The sequence below is a fragment of the Osmerus mordax genome, chromosome 9, assembly GCF_038355195.1.
Source record: "Osmerus mordax isolate fOsmMor3 chromosome 9, fOsmMor3.pri, whole genome shotgun sequence".
Lineage (NCBI taxonomy): Eukaryota > Metazoa > Chordata > Actinopteri > Osmeriformes > Osmeridae > Osmerus > Osmerus mordax.
In genome coordinates this window covers 7,372,163-7,393,890 of record NC_090058.1, presented here as the reverse complement: position 1 = coordinate 7,393,890, position 21,728 = coordinate 7,372,163, and the positions used below count along the sequence as shown (strand labels likewise).

The window sequence follows — 21,728 nt, the reverse complement described above, 5'->3', positions numbered from 1 at the left end:
TTTTATATATTTCCACAAAGTAAAAGGTTTTGTTTATTGCTTTTGACCCCGGTAACACCATTTTGGTTTTATATTCAATATCAGTATTGCTGTTCTATACCGCGGAATTAATAGTCATACCTAATCCGAACCGGCATTCCAGACCCGGCTGCATGGTAAGCCAAAACGTGTTTACCCAACCTCACGAGCTGGGCTTCCGTGTTTACACACCCACGAAGGAGGAGGAGACTAGATTCAACGTATGTTTACCGAGCAAGCATAGAGCGGTTGTGAGAAAGTGACAGTGTAACATAGAAGGCTCACTGTATGGTAAAGAAGGGGTAATTTTCATCTTCCAAGATTGCGTTTTACAGCGGAATGTTCACTCGAAGGGGCCATGGCGACGTCAAGAAATCTACACAGAAAGTTCTGGACCCAAAGAAGGATGTACTGACCCGACTAAAACACCTTCGGTCACTATTAGGTGAGTGAAATGTCACCGAGCTTTGATGCCGCACCGAGAAGCTGTTAGCCAGCTAGTTAGCTCTAGCTAGCTCGCTCTCGAGTCTCGTCTCAATAAGAGCATTGCTGGTGCTCATATCTTCCAGTTCTACCTCTGAAATAGCTACCAGGCTTGCTGTCAGCCGTTCATGTTGGTGACCAAATGCATACATTAACGTAACATTTTGTTTACATTGTATATTTAGATATCTATCCGTAATTTAAGGAAAATCCATCCTTTTTGGGTCTCGGCGCTCTTCAGCACCAGTGTTTCGATTGGACGATATGCTTAGATCGCTTGCTAGCTAGTAGTAGTCGGCTAAACGCTAGCTAGCTACACAGACTGACTAGCCTGCCAGGGATAAAATTGATCCAGGACAGCGAGTTACATGGCATTTATTTAGCAGGATATCCACTTTGTGCCAGCTAACAAAGCGTCTGAATTTCCTGTGAGATGCTGATTGCATGCTTAGTTAATTGTCTGCATTACCTGCCACATTAGCATGCAACTGCTCCTGTCATTAGGAACACCAAATAAAAGGAAGCTAACGTTCATCGAGCAGTAAGTGCAATTTAGTTCAGTTGCTTCAGAAGCAATTGTTATTAAAGGATTATATCCTTCCCTAATGTTCTACTTAACAGAATACAATGTGTACCTTACAGATAACCTCCTGGATGTAGTGTATTCAGGCAAATAATGAGAGGAGAAAAAGGCTATAATACGAACCGTATTGATATGGAAGTGGGATGACGAACTCTGCTTTGGACCGCATTGCCAACTTCTTTCAAGTGAAAATGGGAGAATCAATCTGTCAAACGTGTGTTTTAAGTTCTCTAATGGTACCCTCTCTTAACTTTTATTTGTGATTGTTAAGTAGCTAATGGAAATGGTTTCTTGGCAAATAAGTAATAATTTATGACTCATAAATCTTGTTTCTCTCAAAGAAAATGTGCTTCTCCATTCATTTTCTGTTAACATAGATCTGCAATGGATGGAAGCATGCAAGTACCAGTCATTAACATTTTTCAACGCTATCATTACAGTATCATGGACCCTCTAGGTAGCTCTTGGCAAAGTTGTGTAGAACAAAGATTATGAGTAACTTCAGCCTCCACTTGCTGCATACTGGCCTACAGAACACTGTAGGGACAACTCTGGTATAAGCTCCTGTTGTGATCCTTTATTGAACTACTGTCAGGAAAGAGAACAAGAATCATTGTACAAGCTGTTTTAACAGTCCATGTATATTCTGTTACACATTTAAATTCATATGGCAGTAGACTTGCCTAGCTTGGTGCTATTACAAATTCAATGTCAAGAAGACTAGTGCAATCAAGACAGAGGTTGAAGTTGAGCTTGGCCAGTGTACTTTTTTTCTTGTCCTCATGTGTGGTTAAAGATAAGGTTGCCCTGTTTGTCCAGTTGTCTGATGATTGGGCCATTACACTGCTATCCCCCCCAGCTACCTAACCTCCTCCTACAGTGTTTTCAATAAACTAAGGATTTCCTCCTGTTGCTGTCTGGTTCCTGTGTGGAAAGACGTTGCAATGAGTGATGGGGTTCTGGACAGCAGGGGCACCAGGGATTGCGTTGGCCCTCTCTTATTGCTAACTGTTGTTTGGGTGGTCATAAATCATATCCATATCGTTTGTGCCCCATTGACAAAAGGACAGAGACTGCTATGAGACACAGAAATGTCAGAGTTATATAAACATGTCACCTATTGTCCTTCGCATTTAAAAATGTATGATCTATTAAATCTGTTTAGACTTATCTTAGCACAATATCAATAAGCATTAGGTTAAGACTGTCTTAAGTTCTAACCTACTTGAAAGGGCAAACTGCAGTCCAGGCTATTTTCAGAATAGCTTGTCTCTCTGTTGTTGCTTTTTCTGCTCAGTGAGCAGAACTGTGGGCTAGAGTGTGAGAGCTGCTGCATGTTAATTTGCTGGTCATGCCTGGCTAGACTTGGCTGAGTTTGTTAATTACAGGAGCCTGGCTGTACCACCTGATCACACACCTCTCTCTCTCTCTCTCTCTCTCTCTCTCTCTGTCTCTCTCTCTCTCTCTCTCTCTCTCTCTCTCTCTCTCTCTCTCTCTCTCTCTCTGTCTCTCTCTCTTCTCTTGGTTAATGCATGGTCCCTGTAATGCACACTCATCTGTTGGCCTTGGGCTCCTGACTCGAGCAAACACAATAATGTTCCCTTTGCTGGGAAAATGTAGCCTTTTTTATTTTTGCATTCTCTGGATAAATAACTGCAATTATGAAAGCTAAGTCTACTATCTAGAGGAAAAATAACCCCTCAATCGTTGTCGTGTTTTACGTATGACTTACGTATGAGTTTAAGAGAGCCATCACTTTGATAGCATGTAGGTAGGACTGATCTGTCTTTAAACAAGCTCCTGCACAAACAACAAAGGTACACTGAAAAAAGGCTTGCTTAGACTGAGACACTTCAAAGACAAATGATCCAAGTCTAATACTGTATATGAAGTTGTCAGACTTTCTGCTTTAAGAAACTGAGTGTAAAGTTCTTAGATCTTGTAAACAAGTTTGACTGACCCAAAGCTGCAGGTGGCCTGCATGGGAACAATGGAAAACAAATACCAGTGTTTTTGGTGATAAGTCAGGTGTGTGCAGTCAGGTGTGCTTTCCACGGTGGGGGGTGTAGCAATATGTGTGTGGTTGTGTGTGTGTACAAGGGAGATAGCCAGAGTAGAGGGCAAGTGGGTGTTAGAGGTTGAGTAAGTGGGCAACTTCATCCTCTTCTCTATCTCTATGGGTTTTTTGTGAATGACAAAGGGACCTGGGTCATACTGGAGGGTTGCTGTTGCAAGGAGAAATCACAAGCTGAAGCAGCTCTGTGGAAACAATGACTTCCACATCAGAAACCCACTCAAGGATTTTGTTTTCCTGGCTGAGTCCAGCTGAGATCTCTTGACATCTGCCCTCCCCCCACCTCCCCATTTTTTCAAAACTTCAACCTCTTATCTTTTATCCAGAAGTTCACTTTCTATCAACACTTGTCCAAACTCTCTTTATCATACTGAATGTCAGCTTATCACTGGGGATGGTATGTTACACGCTGCTTTGAGGCTCAGGAGGGAATTTCGCTCCTTCACACTTCTTTAATAGGCAGCCGAGCCATTACAGTTGCTTCAAGAAAAGTTGAAGCAATTTTCGGGAAATATAATGTAGGCTACTAGGTAGTTCAGTCCTTCCATGGTTAGTCTTTCTCTTTCAACTTGTCAGTACGAAGGCCAGTTCATCAGGAAACTGAGCCATTCTACATTTCCATATAATTTCCATGCAGGCCTATGTCTAGTGGTTTGCTTTTTTGACGCATATGATTGTTAAGGTGTATGGGGCGCACTCAGATTCTACTGTAAACAGAGCTTTCAAAAGACTCTCTGTTTTGGTAACAGAAAGCCTAGCCCCAGGGCACTTGGTTGTATCTAAATGAAGGCTTATGTTTTCTCAGGACAAGCTTTTTGTAAGCCTTGAGTAAGGTAAGTCCTATAATTGGATATTTACAGCAATTAAATAATGCTCAATTTAAGAATGCTTTCTGAACAAGTAGCCTTGTTTGGTAAATGGATGGGTTATGTTGTGGTTGGTCTAATATTTAGGTCTGCACCATGGCCTGTTGGCTGGATGTTTGCGTGGAATGCATAGTGTTCCTGAAGGCATGAAAGCTGGAGTTCCTGTCACTCCACAGTAAAGGATGGGTCAGGATTATGATTCGCTTCGACATCAGTGATATTGGAAACCAGATAGCCTAACCAATGAAAGCAATTGATGAAAAGCAATCCCATGGTTGTTCTGTCTCATGCAGGAAACCATTGGGCTCAGTTATTTAGAAAATCATAAAGCCTATCTTCTCCCCTAGTGCTCTGCTTTTAACTAGCATACTTCCTGTCATATGTTTCTTTTATGGTGCTTGAAGAACTGGATTTGCTTCAAGAAACTGAAACATTTACAATCAATGATAATCATCATTGTGTTTCTTCCCTCATGTGTCTGCGCAGGTAGGTCTCTGTCATATCAAGACCTTCGCCCACTGGTGGCCAGGGAACTGTGAGCTGTCAAACAGGTTATGTAGCTGGGGGGAAAAGCAGTGTAGCGGCCCAATCATCAGCAAACTGGACAAACAGGGCAACTTCATCTTTAACCACACACAAGGACAAGAAAAAAAGAGTATAGTGGCTAAGCTCAACTACAACCTCTGACTTGATTGCACTAGGTCGTTAGCAGGTTTATCAGCCTACTAGAGCTGCCCATTAAGATCTAAACTTATCATTACATTTCCATCACCCTGGTATGGTGATTCTTGGCTTCTTGTCGTTATTTACTGTTCTGTATCTAAACCTACATTCTAAACCAAATCTTCATGTTTAAGCTATACCAGCAGTACAAACGCAAAGAAAAACATGTTTTTAATATAGCAATAGACTATATGATTATTACTAATAGGCCTAATTCAATTGTTGGGAAGCTGTCTCAGGGTCACTGTAGTCCTCTCCTATTCCTGCCATTGATGCAGCATGGGTGTGACTTCCCCAGAGCCAGTGGCAGTGCCAAGATAAGCATCTGTCAGTGTAAAGGAACAGTGTTCCATGATATCCAAACTATTAGCATTACAAACAATAACCATGATAAAACTTAGCAGATAGCTAGCACTCAGCCCCTCCCTGTTAGCTTACATTCACAGATCCCCCTCGCTCAGCATTAGGATGATTCTTCTCTGCAAGAAGACTAGGTCAGTGTGTCTGAAATCATTCAATGAAGTACAGTAGAAATAAACAATGTTGTCAACAGGTTTTTTTTCAAAGCAGCAACTGATCCCCATCAGTTTACTGTTGTAACCCATTCCTGTAAACTACAATACTTCAATCAATAGTGACATATGGTTGTATCAATCCACATCGTATTTGTGGCATGAAGGGCAGGCAGGCTGGAAACTGATCAAAGCACGTTGTAGTCTAGAGGCAACATTTAAGACCATTTGCAAGTTTCCCCTTTGTGTACCTTGCAGTACACATCAGGCCTTTTAAATCATGTATGACCAGTGTCAGGAACGTTTCTGGAAACATCAAGAAAGGAGGCTTCCCTCTGATGGGCTGGAGCCTGGGAGGGAATCACGACACGTCACTCACTCCATCTCTCTTCAGCAAGACAAAACCATTAACGCAATACGCATAAAATCTTGACGAGGAATACACTGTCAAGTTCTGAGCCAAGAAAGTGGGTGAGCCAATAAAGTGTTGAAATGTGTTAAGACTCGACAGGTGTTTGAGAAGTAGCCAAGACAAAACTCACTCCTGACCTTTCTTGTGTGAATATCTCTCCAGGCGAAAGGCTAGTTCAGTTGAGTGGAGAGACAGTTGAATGTTTCAGTGGCAGGGCTCAACATTAAAAAATTTTCAAACCGGGCCATCGGGCCATCGTTATCGTCGAGCCCTGAGTGGCCTTTGATATATCTTCAGGATGAATCCTCAGGATATGTCACACATTGTTAGTCAAGTCTGGTCGAAATTCAAGGTTATTTTATCAAAAGTATTTTTGATAAAAGTCGCATTTATGTCAGCTTTCATTGATACCCAGACTTAGACGTGTAGGTCTACATAGTCTTGATCAGAATTCAACCCTAAAAACAAAACGCAGAACGCAGAAGTTGCGAAGCAACTTCTGCGTTCAAGCCTAAGCTGACAAGAAACAACATTGCACATTTCCAAGTGTGTTCTGGGTATAATGGACAATATTTAGGCTATTGTGTAACTTGCACAGTGCATGGCTGTCATCAGAACAAGTTGGTCAGGTCAGACTGGTTATTTATGAGGCAAGGTCAAATTATAGCCTACATCATATCCCATGAGTGTCCATGTAGATTTATTATTGTTCCTAGATCTGCTCGATTTCTCACCACCTTTGGTAATGTTACACATCATTAGGAATCCTTCTAGCATGACTGATAATTACATCGAATCAAACACAACTGATAAAGTCTGAATAAATCAAACCAGGCTACCTGCTAATTACCTAATGAGTCTTGCACCAGCTTCATTGTCGTCACTCTGTACACCTCTTGGGTTTTTGTGCGTCTCCACCTGTGTGGTAATGGCAATGGATGAAAGGCTGGTCTCAGTTGGGGCTAGCTAGTGCTATGCTCGCAGCTTGACATCCGTGCTTAATTACTGGAGGTATTTGAGGGCGACCTTAGGATGAAGAGTGGCAGTCTGCAGTTTATTGGCTTCCCAGCGCTAAGCTGCTAAGATTAGCTGCTGCCTGATTTTAGAGACAGAAGTCAGGCCACAGTCATGGCTACTGTGGGTGGCACATCCATGTCACACTTGGCCTGAAAAAGTATGATTGTCAATAGGACCTTCTTTTGCTGTGTAGGTTGAGTATGCCCAACACAGTCAAGGCTTTTTTGTTGACAAAATAACCAGCCTTGCCAGTGGCTATACTTAGTAGTAGTTGAGCTAAATACCAACAAAGCTCAAAGCTTGTTGTCGTATACAACAAATCTACATTCACCTTCTCTAAACAAAGCCTTACAAATATAAGGCTTACTTATAACATAATAAATAACCCTGAATGGGTGTGTGATTTACACCACATAGTAGCATGACATTCCCTGCAGTCTCCACACATTGTGGCTTTGTGAGTGTTACGTGCCTGCTAACAGTTCAGTGGAAGCGTGCTGTTATTTACAACAAGATGAGTAGACCCAAGTCATGTTATTGTGAGTTACAGCCTGCGTTAGACCTCTGTTCACTCACATGCAGAGAAACACAACTCAGACCCATAGCTTTAACCTGACAAGCTCTTCATCACACACTGGTTCACTGCAAAGAGAAGATGATGCATGGGCTGGGGGATGCTATCGATGTTCTCTACCTTTGGCTGTCTGTGTTACGGTCTTAAATCATCCGCGCAGTCAGCGAAGACGATCCCTTCCATCCAGAGCGACGAAAGGCAGTTAAACTGCAGCACTGCAGGTGGAGGGCTTTATCAACTCAACTGCCAATTCATCAGGGGACTCTATTAACCTGCCGATGATAGGAGCTCAGTGGACTGGCGTTAACCTCACGATAAGGGACAGTCATTTGGCCCAGTGTGTCTGGAATGATGACAACTATGGCAGCTGTTAAGTTGTGGGTGTCCCTTCGTTGTCTCCTCTATTGGTAGTGGTGATGTGCTGCTGAGACTCTGTATGAAGGGCCTGAGCATGAGGTAAGAACTACTACAGAGGGAGTCAGATGGCTGAGTGGTTAGGGAGTCTGGCTATTAATCAGAAGGTTGCCGGTTCGATTCCCGGCTAAGCTGAATGACGTGTCCTTGGGCAAGGCACTTCACCCTACTTGCGTCAGGGGGAGTGTCCCTGTACATACGGTCATTTAGCAGACGCTCTTATCCAGAGCGTCTGCTAAATGACTAAATGTTAATGTTCACCCGATGCAGCAGGAATCAACAGATTTATTAGTAAATCTCAAAAGAATCACCCATTTGAATGACACAACATTTCTCCAGGGGAGTGAAATGGCATCATGTGACCGGAAGCAGCCCAGTCCCTCCCCTCCCCCTCCTTGCCTGCAGTTGGTTGCCATGGATTGATCATTAACCTTCTGTCAGCATGGTCAGAAGTCCTCTCTCCTCTACATGAGCTGTGGAGAGCTGACTGGCTGGATCTGCAACAGCAACTGTTTTAAATCCGCTGTTTTTTCTCTGGTTCTTGGTACTCTGTTTTGAAATAGCTCGGCAGGCATCAGTGGCAAGATTAGGATTGATGAGCAGTTTGCAAACCCCAGGTGGTTGGCATCAGAGGAAGCGGAAAAGTGGTCCTAGTGTGCAGCAAACTCCCTGTGCTAGGCAATTGCAAAAAACTCAGTGTTCACACAGTGCTCTCTCTCTCTCTCTCTTGCTCTCTCTCTCCCTTTCGCACAGCCTACACACACGCACACAAATACACAGGCAGTCCCAAGGTGCCTTTAACTGAGAGAAAGTGACGGCGGCCCAATTGAACAGTCCTGGCTACCTGCCTCCCTCAACTTTCACTTTCATCTCCATTTGGCCTCGGGCCTAGAAAACACAGTAAACAAAATGTGCAGCGTCTTCCAAAAAAAGTTGTCAGAACTGATATTATCTGTCTCCATCCCTTATTACCAGTACCACGGTGTGGGAGCATTAGGGTGAAGTTACCTTGCATTCGTCCTGACAGCCTACACAAAAACTGCCTCCCACTGCAACTCTTTACCTCAGTTAACTTGCCCAAAGGGCCTTATTAAAAACGTCCGTGTGAAAGATTTACTTTGAGGATTTTACATTGCATGAGTTGTGTCAAATCCAACCATCACACACAGCTCCCTGTTTGAATCGCATTTACTCATTGTATGTCCATTTGATTTGTGTGGTACTTGTGTTGAGTAGTTATCCTGACTGAAATGAGTGTGTTGACAAAGATTTACCATTGTTTTCGTCAAATAAATAAACAATGGATATGCGTCTTCTGTGCCAAACAGTATCTCTCTTTCTGTTAACATTACTTTGCTACACATCTGCAGAACCACTGTTAGCTAGTCAGCTAGCCTGGAGCTAATGCTAATGCTAACAAGAGTCTGATGAAAGGCCTGATTAGACTGCCCTCATGCATGAGCATAACTGACATGGCACATAATTACTGACTAGCCCTACCCGGTGTGAAGGTGGCAGACATTTAGCTTAGTTCCCCCAGGGTATAAAGGCCGCTTGACACACTTTTGTACAGTAAATAGGACAAGTTCCTGACAAAACAAAGTGAAGTGTGCCAGGTCAGGAACTGTGACAGCCCGTTGATCTGGACGTTTGGTTTTGACTGTGCAAATATGCCATAGGCTTTAGATGCCTGGAGGGTGTCCTTCACCCATTCAACATGGTGAACAAACCTAAGACACACACACACACACCATGGCAGAACACTGCTTGCTAAGCAAACTCAGTTTAGCACAAGGCCAATTCATTTGACAAAACAAGCAGCTTGGTAACAGCTAGCTAGCCTAGCCTGAACAAGGCGTCCATTCCGTTTTTCATTCAGCGGATTAGGCTATGGTTGATTCAGGCCAAAAGGCACATAGTCACATTTCTTGCCGGTTGTCTATATTAGTGGTAGTCAAAAGGAAGCACATGTTAATTCCATGACTCCAGAGGTCACACAGACGTAGAGGGGTCGGCCAAGCTGACGTGATGTCAGCTGACACAACGAGACCTCCGTGTCAGCCTGGAAGGGAGGTCGAAGAATCACCCCACAAAGAATTATCCCGTCTGACGTTTTTAGGAGATTGTTTTCCTACGTTATCCCAGAAAGAGAAATATGGTGGGAATGAAAGGCAGCTCCAAGGATCTGTCTTGAGATGATGTTGTTATGAACACGCTGTGTTTTCCTTTCCCGACAAGCTCGCCCTGAATATTTCATATGGCCATCAGCTCTGTCTGGCTGCTGGTGATTACTTTCCAGCTGGTTTTTCCCACAAGGGGGGGTGGTGTGGGGGGGCAGCTGCAGCTGCTCTTCTCTGACAGTTATTCAGGAAACACCTTCTCGATCACACCAGGCTGTCACACTTCGCTCTAGGATCTCAGAGAGTCCGTCTCCGTTCTGAGCTCAGGGAAAATGGGATGCATAGTGACTCTTAATAGGACTTTAATGGACAACGTAACGATATTGCTGTGGATTATCTTGCTTTAATGTAGGCCCGCTAGGCATCAGGCTAGCACAATGCCAGGTCCCATTGACTTGAAGTGGTGGATTAGGGTCCGCCAGAGTGGTATTACTAACACATTGTTTGCAATAGCAATTGACCCTCAGGTCCACACGTTGTTGAACTTGGCCAGCCTCTCTTACCACTCAAACACCCCCCTCCTTCCTGTCTCCTCTGAGTTGAGGGAGAGAGAGTAGCTGTTGTGTGTGTGGGAATTGGATCATTGAGTGATGGCACTGTCATACACACCTCCACAAACAGACCTCTCTGAAAGCACAGTGCAGCACTATCACAGTCGACAGTTCCTCCCGCTCCAGTCAACAATGCAAAACACGCCAGATTTCCTCATTAATAAAATGGCTTGTGTGTGTGTGTGTGAAGATGTCATTCTCAACGGCTGGTGTCTGGTGATTCATCCTCCGGTAGTGTTCCTCCGGGCGGGCTGAAGAAGGCAGTTAGCGATGGCGGGGTGTGACGGAGGAGAGGCGCAGGTGTGGTGGGGGGTGTTCTACAGGATACAGTGTCATGCCCTGCATTCCTCAGTCCTGCACAACAGGTTCTGTGTCCGTGGGCCGGGCCACCTGAGAACTGAGGGGTCCATTGAGCAGTGTCCCACAGGGTTTAGCCTAGCCCACTTACAGAGCCTTGAAGAAAAATTTGAGGCCCGACTACTGTAACTAAAGCTGCCCCAATGCTTTGGCTTGAATTCAGTAGGCTAGGCAAAATCAGCAGACATACAGCACACAGTTCAACAACACAGTTGAACCCACTGGTCCAAAGCATTTTCACCAGCTTCCCTCTCCTGTTCGATTTCCACTCCCTTTCAGACTTCCTCTTTGCACTTGTTTTTTTAATGTATTTATTTTTTTCCCCTGAAGCGTCCTCCCTCCATCGCTCTGTCATGCTCCACAGCCTGGCTGGAGGAATGAGAGCAGATGGAGGCCAGTGAGTCGCTGATGTTGATGACGGCAAACAGAACTGATCCATCATACGCAGACAATCTCATGCACACACCTGTCATATCAGATATCCCACAAGACAAGCGAGGCATCAACATAGCGTTTTTAGATGACAGATTGACAGGCATATGGTAAATGGTAAATTCCCACTTTGGTTGACTGCTGGTTGACTTGTTGGACTACACAATCCTCTCTCTAACACATCCCACACGATTTCTTTCCAATTACAAAGCAAATAAATAATCAGCTGTATTACAGGAATATAGAGGGGAAGTGGAAGTGGGAGTTGATAGCCTTGCTATCTCTAAGCACACCAGTGTGCACAAACACACACTTCTGTGTAAGCGCTCACTCAGTTCTCTGTTTCCCCCCCCACACACACACACACACCCACACACACCCACACCCCCCACACACACACACACATACACTACAATCCCTTATGCACACACATTCCTGACCCCTCTGAGCCCTCCGGATTCCCTCCTTCCTTGAGGATGTAGCTGCTGCTGGACTCTGTTCTCTTTTCTCCCGCCCTCCTCTGTTCTCTCCTGCCCTCCCCTGTTCTCTCCTGCCCTCCCCTGTTCTCTCCCGCCCTCCCCTGTTCTCTCCTGCCCTCCCCTGTTCTCTCCCGCCCTCCCCTGTTCTCTCCTGCCCTCCCCTTTTCTATCCTGCCCTCCCCTGTTCTCACCCGCCCTCCCCTGTTCTCTCCTGCCCTCCCCTGTTCTCTCCCGCCCTCCCCTGTTCTCTCCCGCCCTCCCCTGTTCTCTCCCGCCCTCCCCTGTTCTCACCCGCCCTCCCCTGTTCTCACCCGCCCTCCCCTGTTCTCTCCTGCCCTCCCCTGTTCTCTCCCGCCCTCCCCTGTTCTCTCCCGCCCTCCCCTGTTCTCTCCCGCCCTCCCCTGTTCTCACCCGCCCTCCCCTGTTCTCTCCCGCCCTCCACTGTTCTCACCCGCCCTCCCCTGTTCTCTCCCGCCCTCCCCTGTTCTCTCCCGCCCTCCCCTGTTCTCACCCGCCCTCCCCTGTTCTCTCCTGCCCTCCCCTGTTCTCTCCTGCCCTCCCCTGTTCTCTCCTGCCCTCCCCTGTTCTCTCCCGCCCTCCCCTGTTCTCTCCCGCCCTCCCCTGTTCTCTCCTGCCCTCCCCTGTTCTCTCCTGCCCTCCCCTGTTCTCTCCTGCCCTCCCCTGTTCTCTCCTGCCCTCCCCTGTTCTGTCCTCTTCTCTCCTGTTCCCTTCTGTTCTCTCCTACTCTCATTATCTCTCCTCGCCTGTCCTCGGCCTGCCCTCTCTCCCTTCTACTCCTCTCCTCTCCTGTTTCTCCTCCCTGGGCCGGCCCAGAACTGCTGATGAGTCAACATGTTTTCCTGAGTGAGCGGCAGGCGGGCAGGAAGAGCTCCAACACAATGAGCTCTGCTGAAAAGTTGACCATGTGAGGTGCTGAGATAAGAGCCTCGCCCGGGCACCAGACCCCTCGTCCCCCTCCTCCCCTCCCTCTCTCCTCCTCCTGTGGTACTGTCCTACCGGCTCCCACCGGCCTTCAGTGGCCCCTAGACCGACAGCCTCCCTTACCGATGGTTTAGCCCTGTGTTCAGTGGGCAGGGCAGAACTCATACGGAGAGTGTCTTCGCCCCTGCTCATAAACCCTTGAATATTCACCTCCAGTTACTTAGCTAGACGTGGCGCTTTTGAGTCTCTCCCTCTGTGCACTGCTTAATAGCTCAGCTTTGGAAATTCTTTATGCCAGTATTGTTGGTAGATTTATGAAGCATACTACCATTTTGGCTATTGTTGGTTAAATGTTTGAACATTCTCTTGTGTTCCCTGTTGTGTGTGTGTGTGTGTGTTGACTGCAGACTATTTGTCGTTTGGCTCACAAAGACGATGAGGTTCACATTGACAGGCACAGTGTGTGTGAAGTGTGAATTGAAGAGATGTGATTGGTTGAGAGACTGGCTAAACCCTTCTCTCCAGCACAAGCGAGCCTGCAGCAAGGCAGATACTATCAAGAAGTGTGAAGGAAAGGAGAATTTAATGAAGTGTTACCTCCTTTGGGAACTGGAGACGAGAAAGACCGGATAAGAGTGTCGGGAGAGACGAGAGAGTTTGTGTGTGCATGTGCGTGTATTTATAAGTAGGTGTATATGTGCGTGTGTGTGTGAGTAAGTGGGCGGTTATTGTGTGGTTGTGGGTTTGTTTGTTTGTTCGTGGGGTTGGGCGTGCAGAGAAACAGAGATGAACTGCTCCATCCAGAGAAGCAGCCAGGTGTAATGCTTGGTGTTGCTGTGTTGAGCAGTGGAAGTGGAGTAGAAACTTGTTACAAGGTGACATGCCACACACACACACACAGAAAAGTCAATATTTGGTGTTGGAGCTTAAAAGGCCATTATGCACTCACTCTGACGCTAGGCTGGGTTGAAATTGGTTGGTTGGCTAGTTGGTTCACTAAATTGTCTTCAAGGGCCCACGCCTCTCACAGACAGACAATGAGAGGGAGAGTCCAGAGACAGACATGCAGCCAGCCAGCGAGAGACCACAAGACGGAGGTTCAAGCCTATAAAACATTAGCTACCATTACAAATCATTCATGTATGTAGTTGAATCATTCGGTTTAAGTGCTGATGTTTGCCAGTAAACCTATGCCTGAGAGGGTATTATGTCAGTTTGGGTGTTTAGTAGGGTATGAAGAGAATTTACCCCAGTATTTGACCCCTTTAATCCAGCACTATTAAGGGGATTTTCTGCTTGAGTTGGTCGACTTTCTGTTAAGGATACTAATCTTTGTTTGGGAGCTTAAAGCCATGTTGTGATGTTCAGTTACATTTTGGGGTTTTTCCTCTCTTCATTGTTTTTTTACTCATGGAGTTTTTGGACATAGTCTAACCAGTAGGACTGCCCAGGCTGTATTCCCTTACCCTGATTCAGTAGTTGAAACCTGTTTTGGTTGTATTTAGTTTATTTATTTTCTTCCCAAAAGTCCAGTCGAATGTGAATGCATCAAGTGTGTTTCCCCCTGTTCAGCTGCAATAAAAATCTTACCTCCATTCTCTAGGGAGCAGCTGTGTTGCTGTTCTGGCCTCACGGAGAGGAGTTCTGCAGCAGGAAGGATCCCCAAATGTACTGTAGCTCACTAGCTACCTCGTCTTTATATTTAGAATCAGGCTGCTTTGCATACAGGTCATTTCCCCCCTCTGCGTCTTTCAGAAGCTTCTGTAGATGAATCCTGTGATATCTCTTCATTATTCAATATTCCAATTCAGAGCCGTAACACAGTTACCCCGGGAACAAAAGCAGTTACGGCCCAGTGTGGCCTGTCGTTGTCAGGGGGCATCATGATTGAAGGCCAGAGCCATTCAATTGGGGAAGCTCAAATATGATATCAGAGGGGTCGTGGCCATCTTTCTTCATTGTGTATGCTTGAATCGCGGGCCAAACATAAATCATTGCTGCGCCATTGTCACACACGGGAAACGCTTACAAATGCCAGCACTCCCCCTGAGCCATTTAGCTAGCTTGCTAGCCTGGCTGTGTTTGGGAGGCATCCAATTTGGCGGGTGATCTGGGGAATATTGGCGGGAGGAGGGAGTGGGGGGTCCACAACAGAAGGTAAGCCTTTATTGCTCAATTGGCATGCCAAGCACCTTCCCGGTCTGATGGTTATAATGCGATAGTCTACTCTACATTGAACCAGTTCACAAATGATGCCTGTTCCACTGTAGGTGAGTGTGCGGGTGGATGTGTATGTAAAAGTGTCTGACCGACAGTAAAGCAAGAAAGGGTCCCCCACTGATGTGCCCTGAGAAAAACCACCCTTCACCTTGGCTGTGACCCCAACTGGGCCTAGCAGCAGATCTCCACCCATCTCAGTACACCAGATAATCCCACCCACAGCATCAGCGTGCACCACCCTGGCTGAGTGCTTTGCTATGCGCTCAGCAGTCAGCCCTCTTAGGCTAACAAGCCAACAGCTGCCTCTGAGTCTGAGAGGAGTGAGTGTGAACCAAGGTACTGTTCTGGAGATTAAAGAGAGGTAGGTTGTCGGAGGATGGCGGGATGTCCTAGATAATGAAAAGCAGGCACAGATGTGTCTGTGTGTGTGCGTGTGTGTCCCAAATTGGCAGATGTTGAATAGGATTCTGATTTTGTGCTGCACACATAATATGCACACACATTTCAGACTCACTCACGCACTACGCCAACTTGCACGTATGCGCACGCACACTCACAAAGATGGAGGTATGCCCACCCCCCACACAGTAACACACACGTACACACATGTACACACACACACACACTGTGTGCAGACTCCTTGGGGTTAGCAGTAGACAGCCACTGTGCATTAAAAGGCCCGTACACACCTTTCAGATGTGAAGGATTGAAAGTGTGATCATGGTGTTTCATGCAGGCTCACTCCTCCTCCGGTTGACTGTGACAACTCTTTTCAGGCAGTAGAACATATCAGGCTATTTTTAAACGCCTCTCTCCCTCCTCAGCGCTTGATGTGGTGTTGGATTCTTATGGCAGGGCTGGCGGGATGGCAGCCTAACGATTATGAGAACGTATGTTCAGCTGGAACACGAAGGCATTATTGCCTGGTCCAATTGGTTCACTTCTCAGATGCGTTTAATGGCCAATACATGTTTATGTAGCCTGTGTAATGTGACTGCTGTGTCTTGTGGCATCTGTGGCATGAAAGAATAAATCATTTGTTTACTGCTCTATGGATCTGACTCTGTTTCTTGTTTGGTTTGCAGATATCATTGAAAGGAGTGAACTGAAGACGTTCTTTGAGAGCAACTGCTCCCAGATTTATTTTATCTTCTATGAAAATTTCATAACACTGGAAAGCAACTTAAAGCAAAAAGGTAAGATACAATACAGTACCGTGAAATTGTTTTCCTATAACTTCTCTGGCAGCCAGCTAATTAACTTACTAATGGCATTATTAACTTGAGAATAGCAGGGTTTCAAGTTCGACACAAGTTTTAAGCCTCTCCCTTCCCACCCCTTCCCTTAGCTCCTCAAAGCCAATTACATAAACATTAATTCAGAAAGCTGGTGCAGAGAAAATACGATTTGATCCTCCAACCAATGACTCGTCAGCGATTTGGGACCATTAGAGGCAGGAGGAAAGAGCGAATTATAAAAAGCTTTTGCTCGAGCCCCCCCGAGTTTGCAGCACGTCAGCAAATGACTTTGCTTCGACTGTCGGGGTTGTAGGCTAATTATTTCAGCGTTGAATTTACAATAGTAAGTGTGACAACTGGGAGAGAAATAAGTGTGGGGTGGTTGCGGATGGACTACGATATGGTATTATGTGCTATGATGTTAAGGGCCTCTAGTTCAATAGCTTTTAGCAGTGAGAGTTGCGCTGGGGAAAGAGGTGCTGATGGAAGCTGCTGCATCCAAGACTCTTCTCTTAGGTTTCCTGTCTCCCTCTCTCTGGGAGGTCTACGTCCTGCACACCAGTCTTACACCACAGACCTGCTTCCCCTCCTCTCCACCTCCCCTCGGCGGTCTCCTTCCTCCACTCCTCTCCTCCGTCTGAGTGTGGAGCCTGTGGTTCTCCTCCTTGAGACGCATCACTGTGAACTCCTTAGAATAGAATGTGGAGAGGAGAGCCGAGTGCTGCTCTCTCTCTCTCTCTCCTTTCTTTCTCTCTCTCTCTCTCTCTCTCTCTCTCTCTCTCTCTCTCTCTCTCTCTCTCTCGCTCTCTCGCTCTCTCGCTCTCTCGCTCTCTCGCTCTCTCGCGCTCTCGCGCTCTCGCGCTCTCGCTCTCTCTCTCTCTCTCTCTCTCTCTCTACTCTCCTTTCTCTATACTCTCTACTCTCCTCTCTCTACTCTCCCCTCTCTACTCTCCCCTCTCTCTCGCTCTCTCTCTCTCTCTCTCTCTCTCTCTCTCTCTCTCTCTCTCTCTCTCATCTTGGTTAATGCATGGTCCCTGTAATGCACACTCATCTGTTGGCCTTCCCCACCTCCCTGGAGAGCCAGCAAAGCAAGAGAGAACCACCTGCGTGTCCGATGCTATCGTCATTACTCGCTAACGCTAAAACCTTCAGTAATGGAGGGCCTTCACTGCTCTCCACATGTTCTGTACTCTCAATAAATGTCTCCAAATGTCCTAAATGTGAAAGCTCAGTTCACTTCTATCCTCATTTCCTAGGACTACTCCACTGCTTTTGCAGTTTGCGGAGAATGAGGTCAGAGTCCTCAGCCCCCACATCCTCTGCCCCTGCATCCGTCTGGCTCTGACGGGTGGCCTGAAGGCTTCTGTTCGACATGCTGTGTGTACTACAGTAACAACAGTGGAAACTGTAGGTTTAATGGAAATGTCTGAAACTGACCATAGCTCCCCCCCCCTCTTGTCTCTTTCAGGGAACAAATCTCAGAGGGAGGAGCTGGACTCTATCCTCTTTATTTTTGAAGTAAGTGAATTTTCTACATTCTGGCTCCTTGTTTTCTTGCTGTGATGCTCTTGTCTATGATTCCTACTGACAGCCCCCTGCATCCATCCAGCCTGTTTACTGCAACACAGGGAAGGGGACCAAAGTTTCCATGGTGACGCACAGGCGTTCCAGCCACTTCCTGGATTTACTTAGAACTGGAAATGAATGGCAGAAAATAGACACCAGCCTCATTGTTTTTCACCCCAGGAGTTGGCGGATACCTTGCTGGGTTTGATTCTGTTTAGCCGTAGCTCAGCAGAGGGCGTGTGTTATGTATTTGTGTGTGTGTGTGTGTGTGTGGTTGACAACAGCACCCTGCCCCTCCTCTCATCTTCTCCATCCATGCTCACGTGCTTCTCCTGGAGGTTATGTCTCCCACCTTGTTTTCCCACCTGACTGCAGGGCCAGGCTCCGGTTTCCAATACAAACAGGCTGCTCTCGGGTTACATTTGCTCAGGGCAGGGCTGGCAGACCGCGAATCAGAGAGAGAGAGAGAGAGAGAGAGAGAGAGGGAGAGAAAGGGAATGACAGTCTGTAAGGACCTTTCAGTGGCTTTTATGTGTGAGGGGAGTGTTCTCACTGTGTCAACAGGTCATTGTGCCCAGGGAGGGATAGAGGGACGGGATCCCAGGGCTCGGATCCAATACTCTAGAGAAGCATCTTTCCTCACTTCCTTCAGGTAGCCTAGAAAGGTACAGGTAGGGTTGCATTTTAGAAGTATTGGAACGCCACCCTGCGCCACCCTGGTCTGGCTCCAGGCCTATGGACACATCCATCAGTCTAGACACCCGTGCATCCCTAATGTAGCCTGCCGGGGATTTACATATCATCATGTCACATCACAGCCTGCTTATCAGTGTCTGTCCGGGCAATTTCTGTCCTGCTTGTGATTGGTGACGCAGTCTCACAGGTGCCAGACACTGTAGGAACAAAGCAGGCTGGTTTGTCATGTTTTTATTTGGATAAAGGTAGATTAACACCGGTAGGCTGTTGTCTCTGCTTGGTTAGGATTCGTACTACAAACTTATCCTAAAGGGTGGGTTACAGAAAGTCTTTTAAGTGTTATCTAAGGAAAATGTTAAAAGAACTTTGATACCCCCCCACCCCCCCATCAAACTGAGATGCATTTTTGACAGTGTGTGCTCTCTGCCTAGTGATGTAGAATCAAGCTACAAGTCAGGCTCCTTCCCTACACACATACACACCAAATGCGCACAAACACACACATACAGAAACACACCAGATACACACTACCATCTGACCTCTAAATATAAACCCTGGATTCCACACCGTGTTACATGTTTATGGGGGGGGTATCCTTTCAAAAAAGAGAGCTAATATTCAAAGCAGCTTAACCCCTAGCATAGCCTCCTTTAGCTGCGGTTGATGGCTGGCATTCACACTGTGTCGAGCGGATAAGCTGGCGTTGAGTGGCGTGTACAGGACAGATACAGAGGGCTTTGATCCTCCGCCCGGGCTACATTGCGTCGACTTCACTTTGAGCCGTAAGATTAGAGGCGTTGGATCCTACTTTTGTTGTTTTGTACAGGCCGAACAGTAAACGTCCACATCCACCTGCTGGCACACAGTGGTGCTGCTCGTTAGCCCAGACTGACTCAGATGGGATTCATGTTGACGTGTGAGGGAATTGAGGTGCTAGGGGGGGGGGGGGGGAAATGAGCCGTGCTCAAAATGAGACGGTAGACAGGCCTGTGCACCTGCCAAGGGAGGGCATCTGTTTGTTGCTGTTGTTGTTGTGACACAAACACCCTCTCTCATCAGCTGTGTCTACTCTGGGTGGAATGTAGATTGAGTTCCAATAACGGGATGTGACCCACTGTGCTCCTGTTAGCGAGGGCATTTACGGTGAGTACATTTCATTAGCGTTAGTTAATATAATCGTTCAACCAGAAAATAAGCACAAGCCTCCACTAGACCTAGACGTCACAGACCTTCACAAATATCTGTTTGTGTGTGTGTGTGCACGCACGTGTGTTTTGATAGCTGTAGGGACAAAGCCATTACTTGGCACCCCCATGTTTCCTGACACACTTAATCCTTTATAAAAGACCCACTTTCCCTCCCTCCCACCTCCCATCTCTCTCTCTCTCTCTCTCTCTCTCTCTCTCTCTCTCTCTCTCTCTCTCTCTCTCTCTCTCTCCCTACCTCTATTCCTCCATCCCTCTCTACTTCCATCCCTATCTCTTTCCCTACCTCTACTCCACTATCCCTGTCTACTTCCAATCCCTCTCTCCCTTTTCCCTCCAGTGATATAAGATTTGTCAAAGCTACTGCCGTCTCCATTTTAGCCCACATTCATCCTCCCCCAGGAAGGTATAAAAGAAGGTTTCCCCGCCATGAGTTCCCCCCCCATTTGTCATTCTGACACATTATTTTCTCCATCACTCGCTCTTTCTCTCTTTGTCTCTCTATCTTTCTCTCTCTCCCTCCCTCTCTCTCTGTCTTTCTCTCCCTTTGTCATCGTCTTCCTCCCTCTCTGTCTTCCTCTTCTCAGATAGGTTATTGTTTAGAGGCGGCAGTAGGGATTACCTTAATGCCGTCGTCGTGTGGTATGTGACTCCCTTTCTCTGGATGGCTGGATGCCCCCCCCCCCCCAGCCTGCTGGAGGAACGGCCGTCTGTCTCTTTTGTTCTCTGTACCCCCCCCCCCCCCCCCGCCAACACCACCACACACCCGCCTACCACATCCCCACTCCTCTCTTTGTGTCTGCTTCCACCGAGATATACACACATACGCTCACACACACCAGTCAAACCAGCGTACGTGCTTTCAGGTGGTGACTGCTTATGTGTACACTATAGATATGTTGTGTGAGACGTAGTCGTGTGTGTTGCACCAGACCTCCAGATGCTCCTGTGCTAAGATGAATGCCTTTGTTCTTTCCCAGCACGCACACACACACACGGACACACACACCATAGCGGTGCTACCACAACACACCTTTCTAGTCACTCATCTGTGTACCGTTAAAGCATTCACTGAGAGGCAGGTCAATGCCAGGGAAGGAAACCAACTGATATATGAGCCATGGAAGCCTTCACAGAAGCCATCGCATCCCTTTGAAGCAAGCCTATCAGCGCCACAATCTATGTCTGCTTTCCTGCTAATCGTCTCACTGGACTGATCTCACCGGCCCTTAAGATTCCTCCCATCCCTCCTCATCTCAATGAGGGACAGTGGCATCATTGAGAAGGGGGCTGTCACATGTCGACCACATGAAAGGGCCAGTGATTGGGCGGTGTCGGCGAGGCGGCACGCCGCGTGTTTGCTAAGTCACGGCGTGAATGCCACCTCTGTTCGTCTTTGTTGTGGCCCGTCGTAAACACACTATAGCCTCTGTGCCCAGATGGGCACTGACTGGGCATCGTGGCTGCTTTTTTGCTGGCACTGTCACCTGGCTGTCACCTCTAGGCTTCACCTCCTGTCCTCACTGCCAAACAGGAGCAGGCTTACGGGCTGTGAGGTGACACATGAATACATGCACACACACACACACACACAGTGTCCTTGTTGCTCAGGGAAGCGGGGAGGGGCAGAGAGGCTTGATGGGGAGACAGGGAGATGGATTTGCATGCCACCTGAGTGAGCTTGTCACTGCTGTTTAAACGGTGTTGTTTCATTCCCTGAGGAGGCTGTAGCAAGGCACTGTTTCAGATGCAGCTTTCTGACCATGGCGTTTTGTGCTCAAGTTGGCTAATCAGTAACAAAGACCATTGTAAAAGTGCAGCTGCATAAAGACCCGGGGATCAGTCACACTGCTTGTTATTTTCAGTGTACCTGTGTTAGCTGCTGTATTTGTATTGTGCTTATGACTGATAGACATCTGCCGGCCTCCCACAGAGCTGTTTTACTCTCCCTGTAAAAAGACCATGTAGCCCACAAGTTATATTTGAACTGGCAATGAGCTAAATGCTTTTCAATCAGTTGCTGATTAGGTCTTTTTGCCGCCGAGCTGCTAAATTGGAGAGAATGCGAGTGGGTGGATGAGAAGTTCTATGAAGCTGTCGAGGAGTGACAGTAATTCTAGCGAGAGAGCCTTGGTGGAAATCACTCAACAGCAGCCTCTCACTGTAGGCTTGTGGACCGCCGCTGG

General features: G+C 46.9%; 1 protein-coding gene across 5 annotated transcripts in view; it reads left to right on the top strand.

The window, feature by feature from the left end:
• The first annotated feature begins 309 nt into the window (after positions 1-309).
• ralgapa2 (Ral GTPase activating protein catalytic subunit alpha 2) overlaps positions 310-21,728 on the top strand; it is an 87,140-nt gene continuing 65,721 nt past the window's right edge. For all 5 annotated transcript variants that reach the window (XM_067242519.1, XM_067242523.1, XM_067242518.1 and 2 more), the window contains exons 1-3: positions 310-463; positions 15,923-16,033; positions 17,544-17,593. In XM_067242519.1, the coding sequence (XP_067098620.1) occupies positions 358-463; positions 15,923-16,033; positions 17,544-17,593 (267 nt within the window). In that variant the 5' untranslated portion in view covers positions 310-357. The remainder of the gene's footprint in view (positions 464-15,922; positions 16,034-17,543; positions 17,594-21,728) is intronic.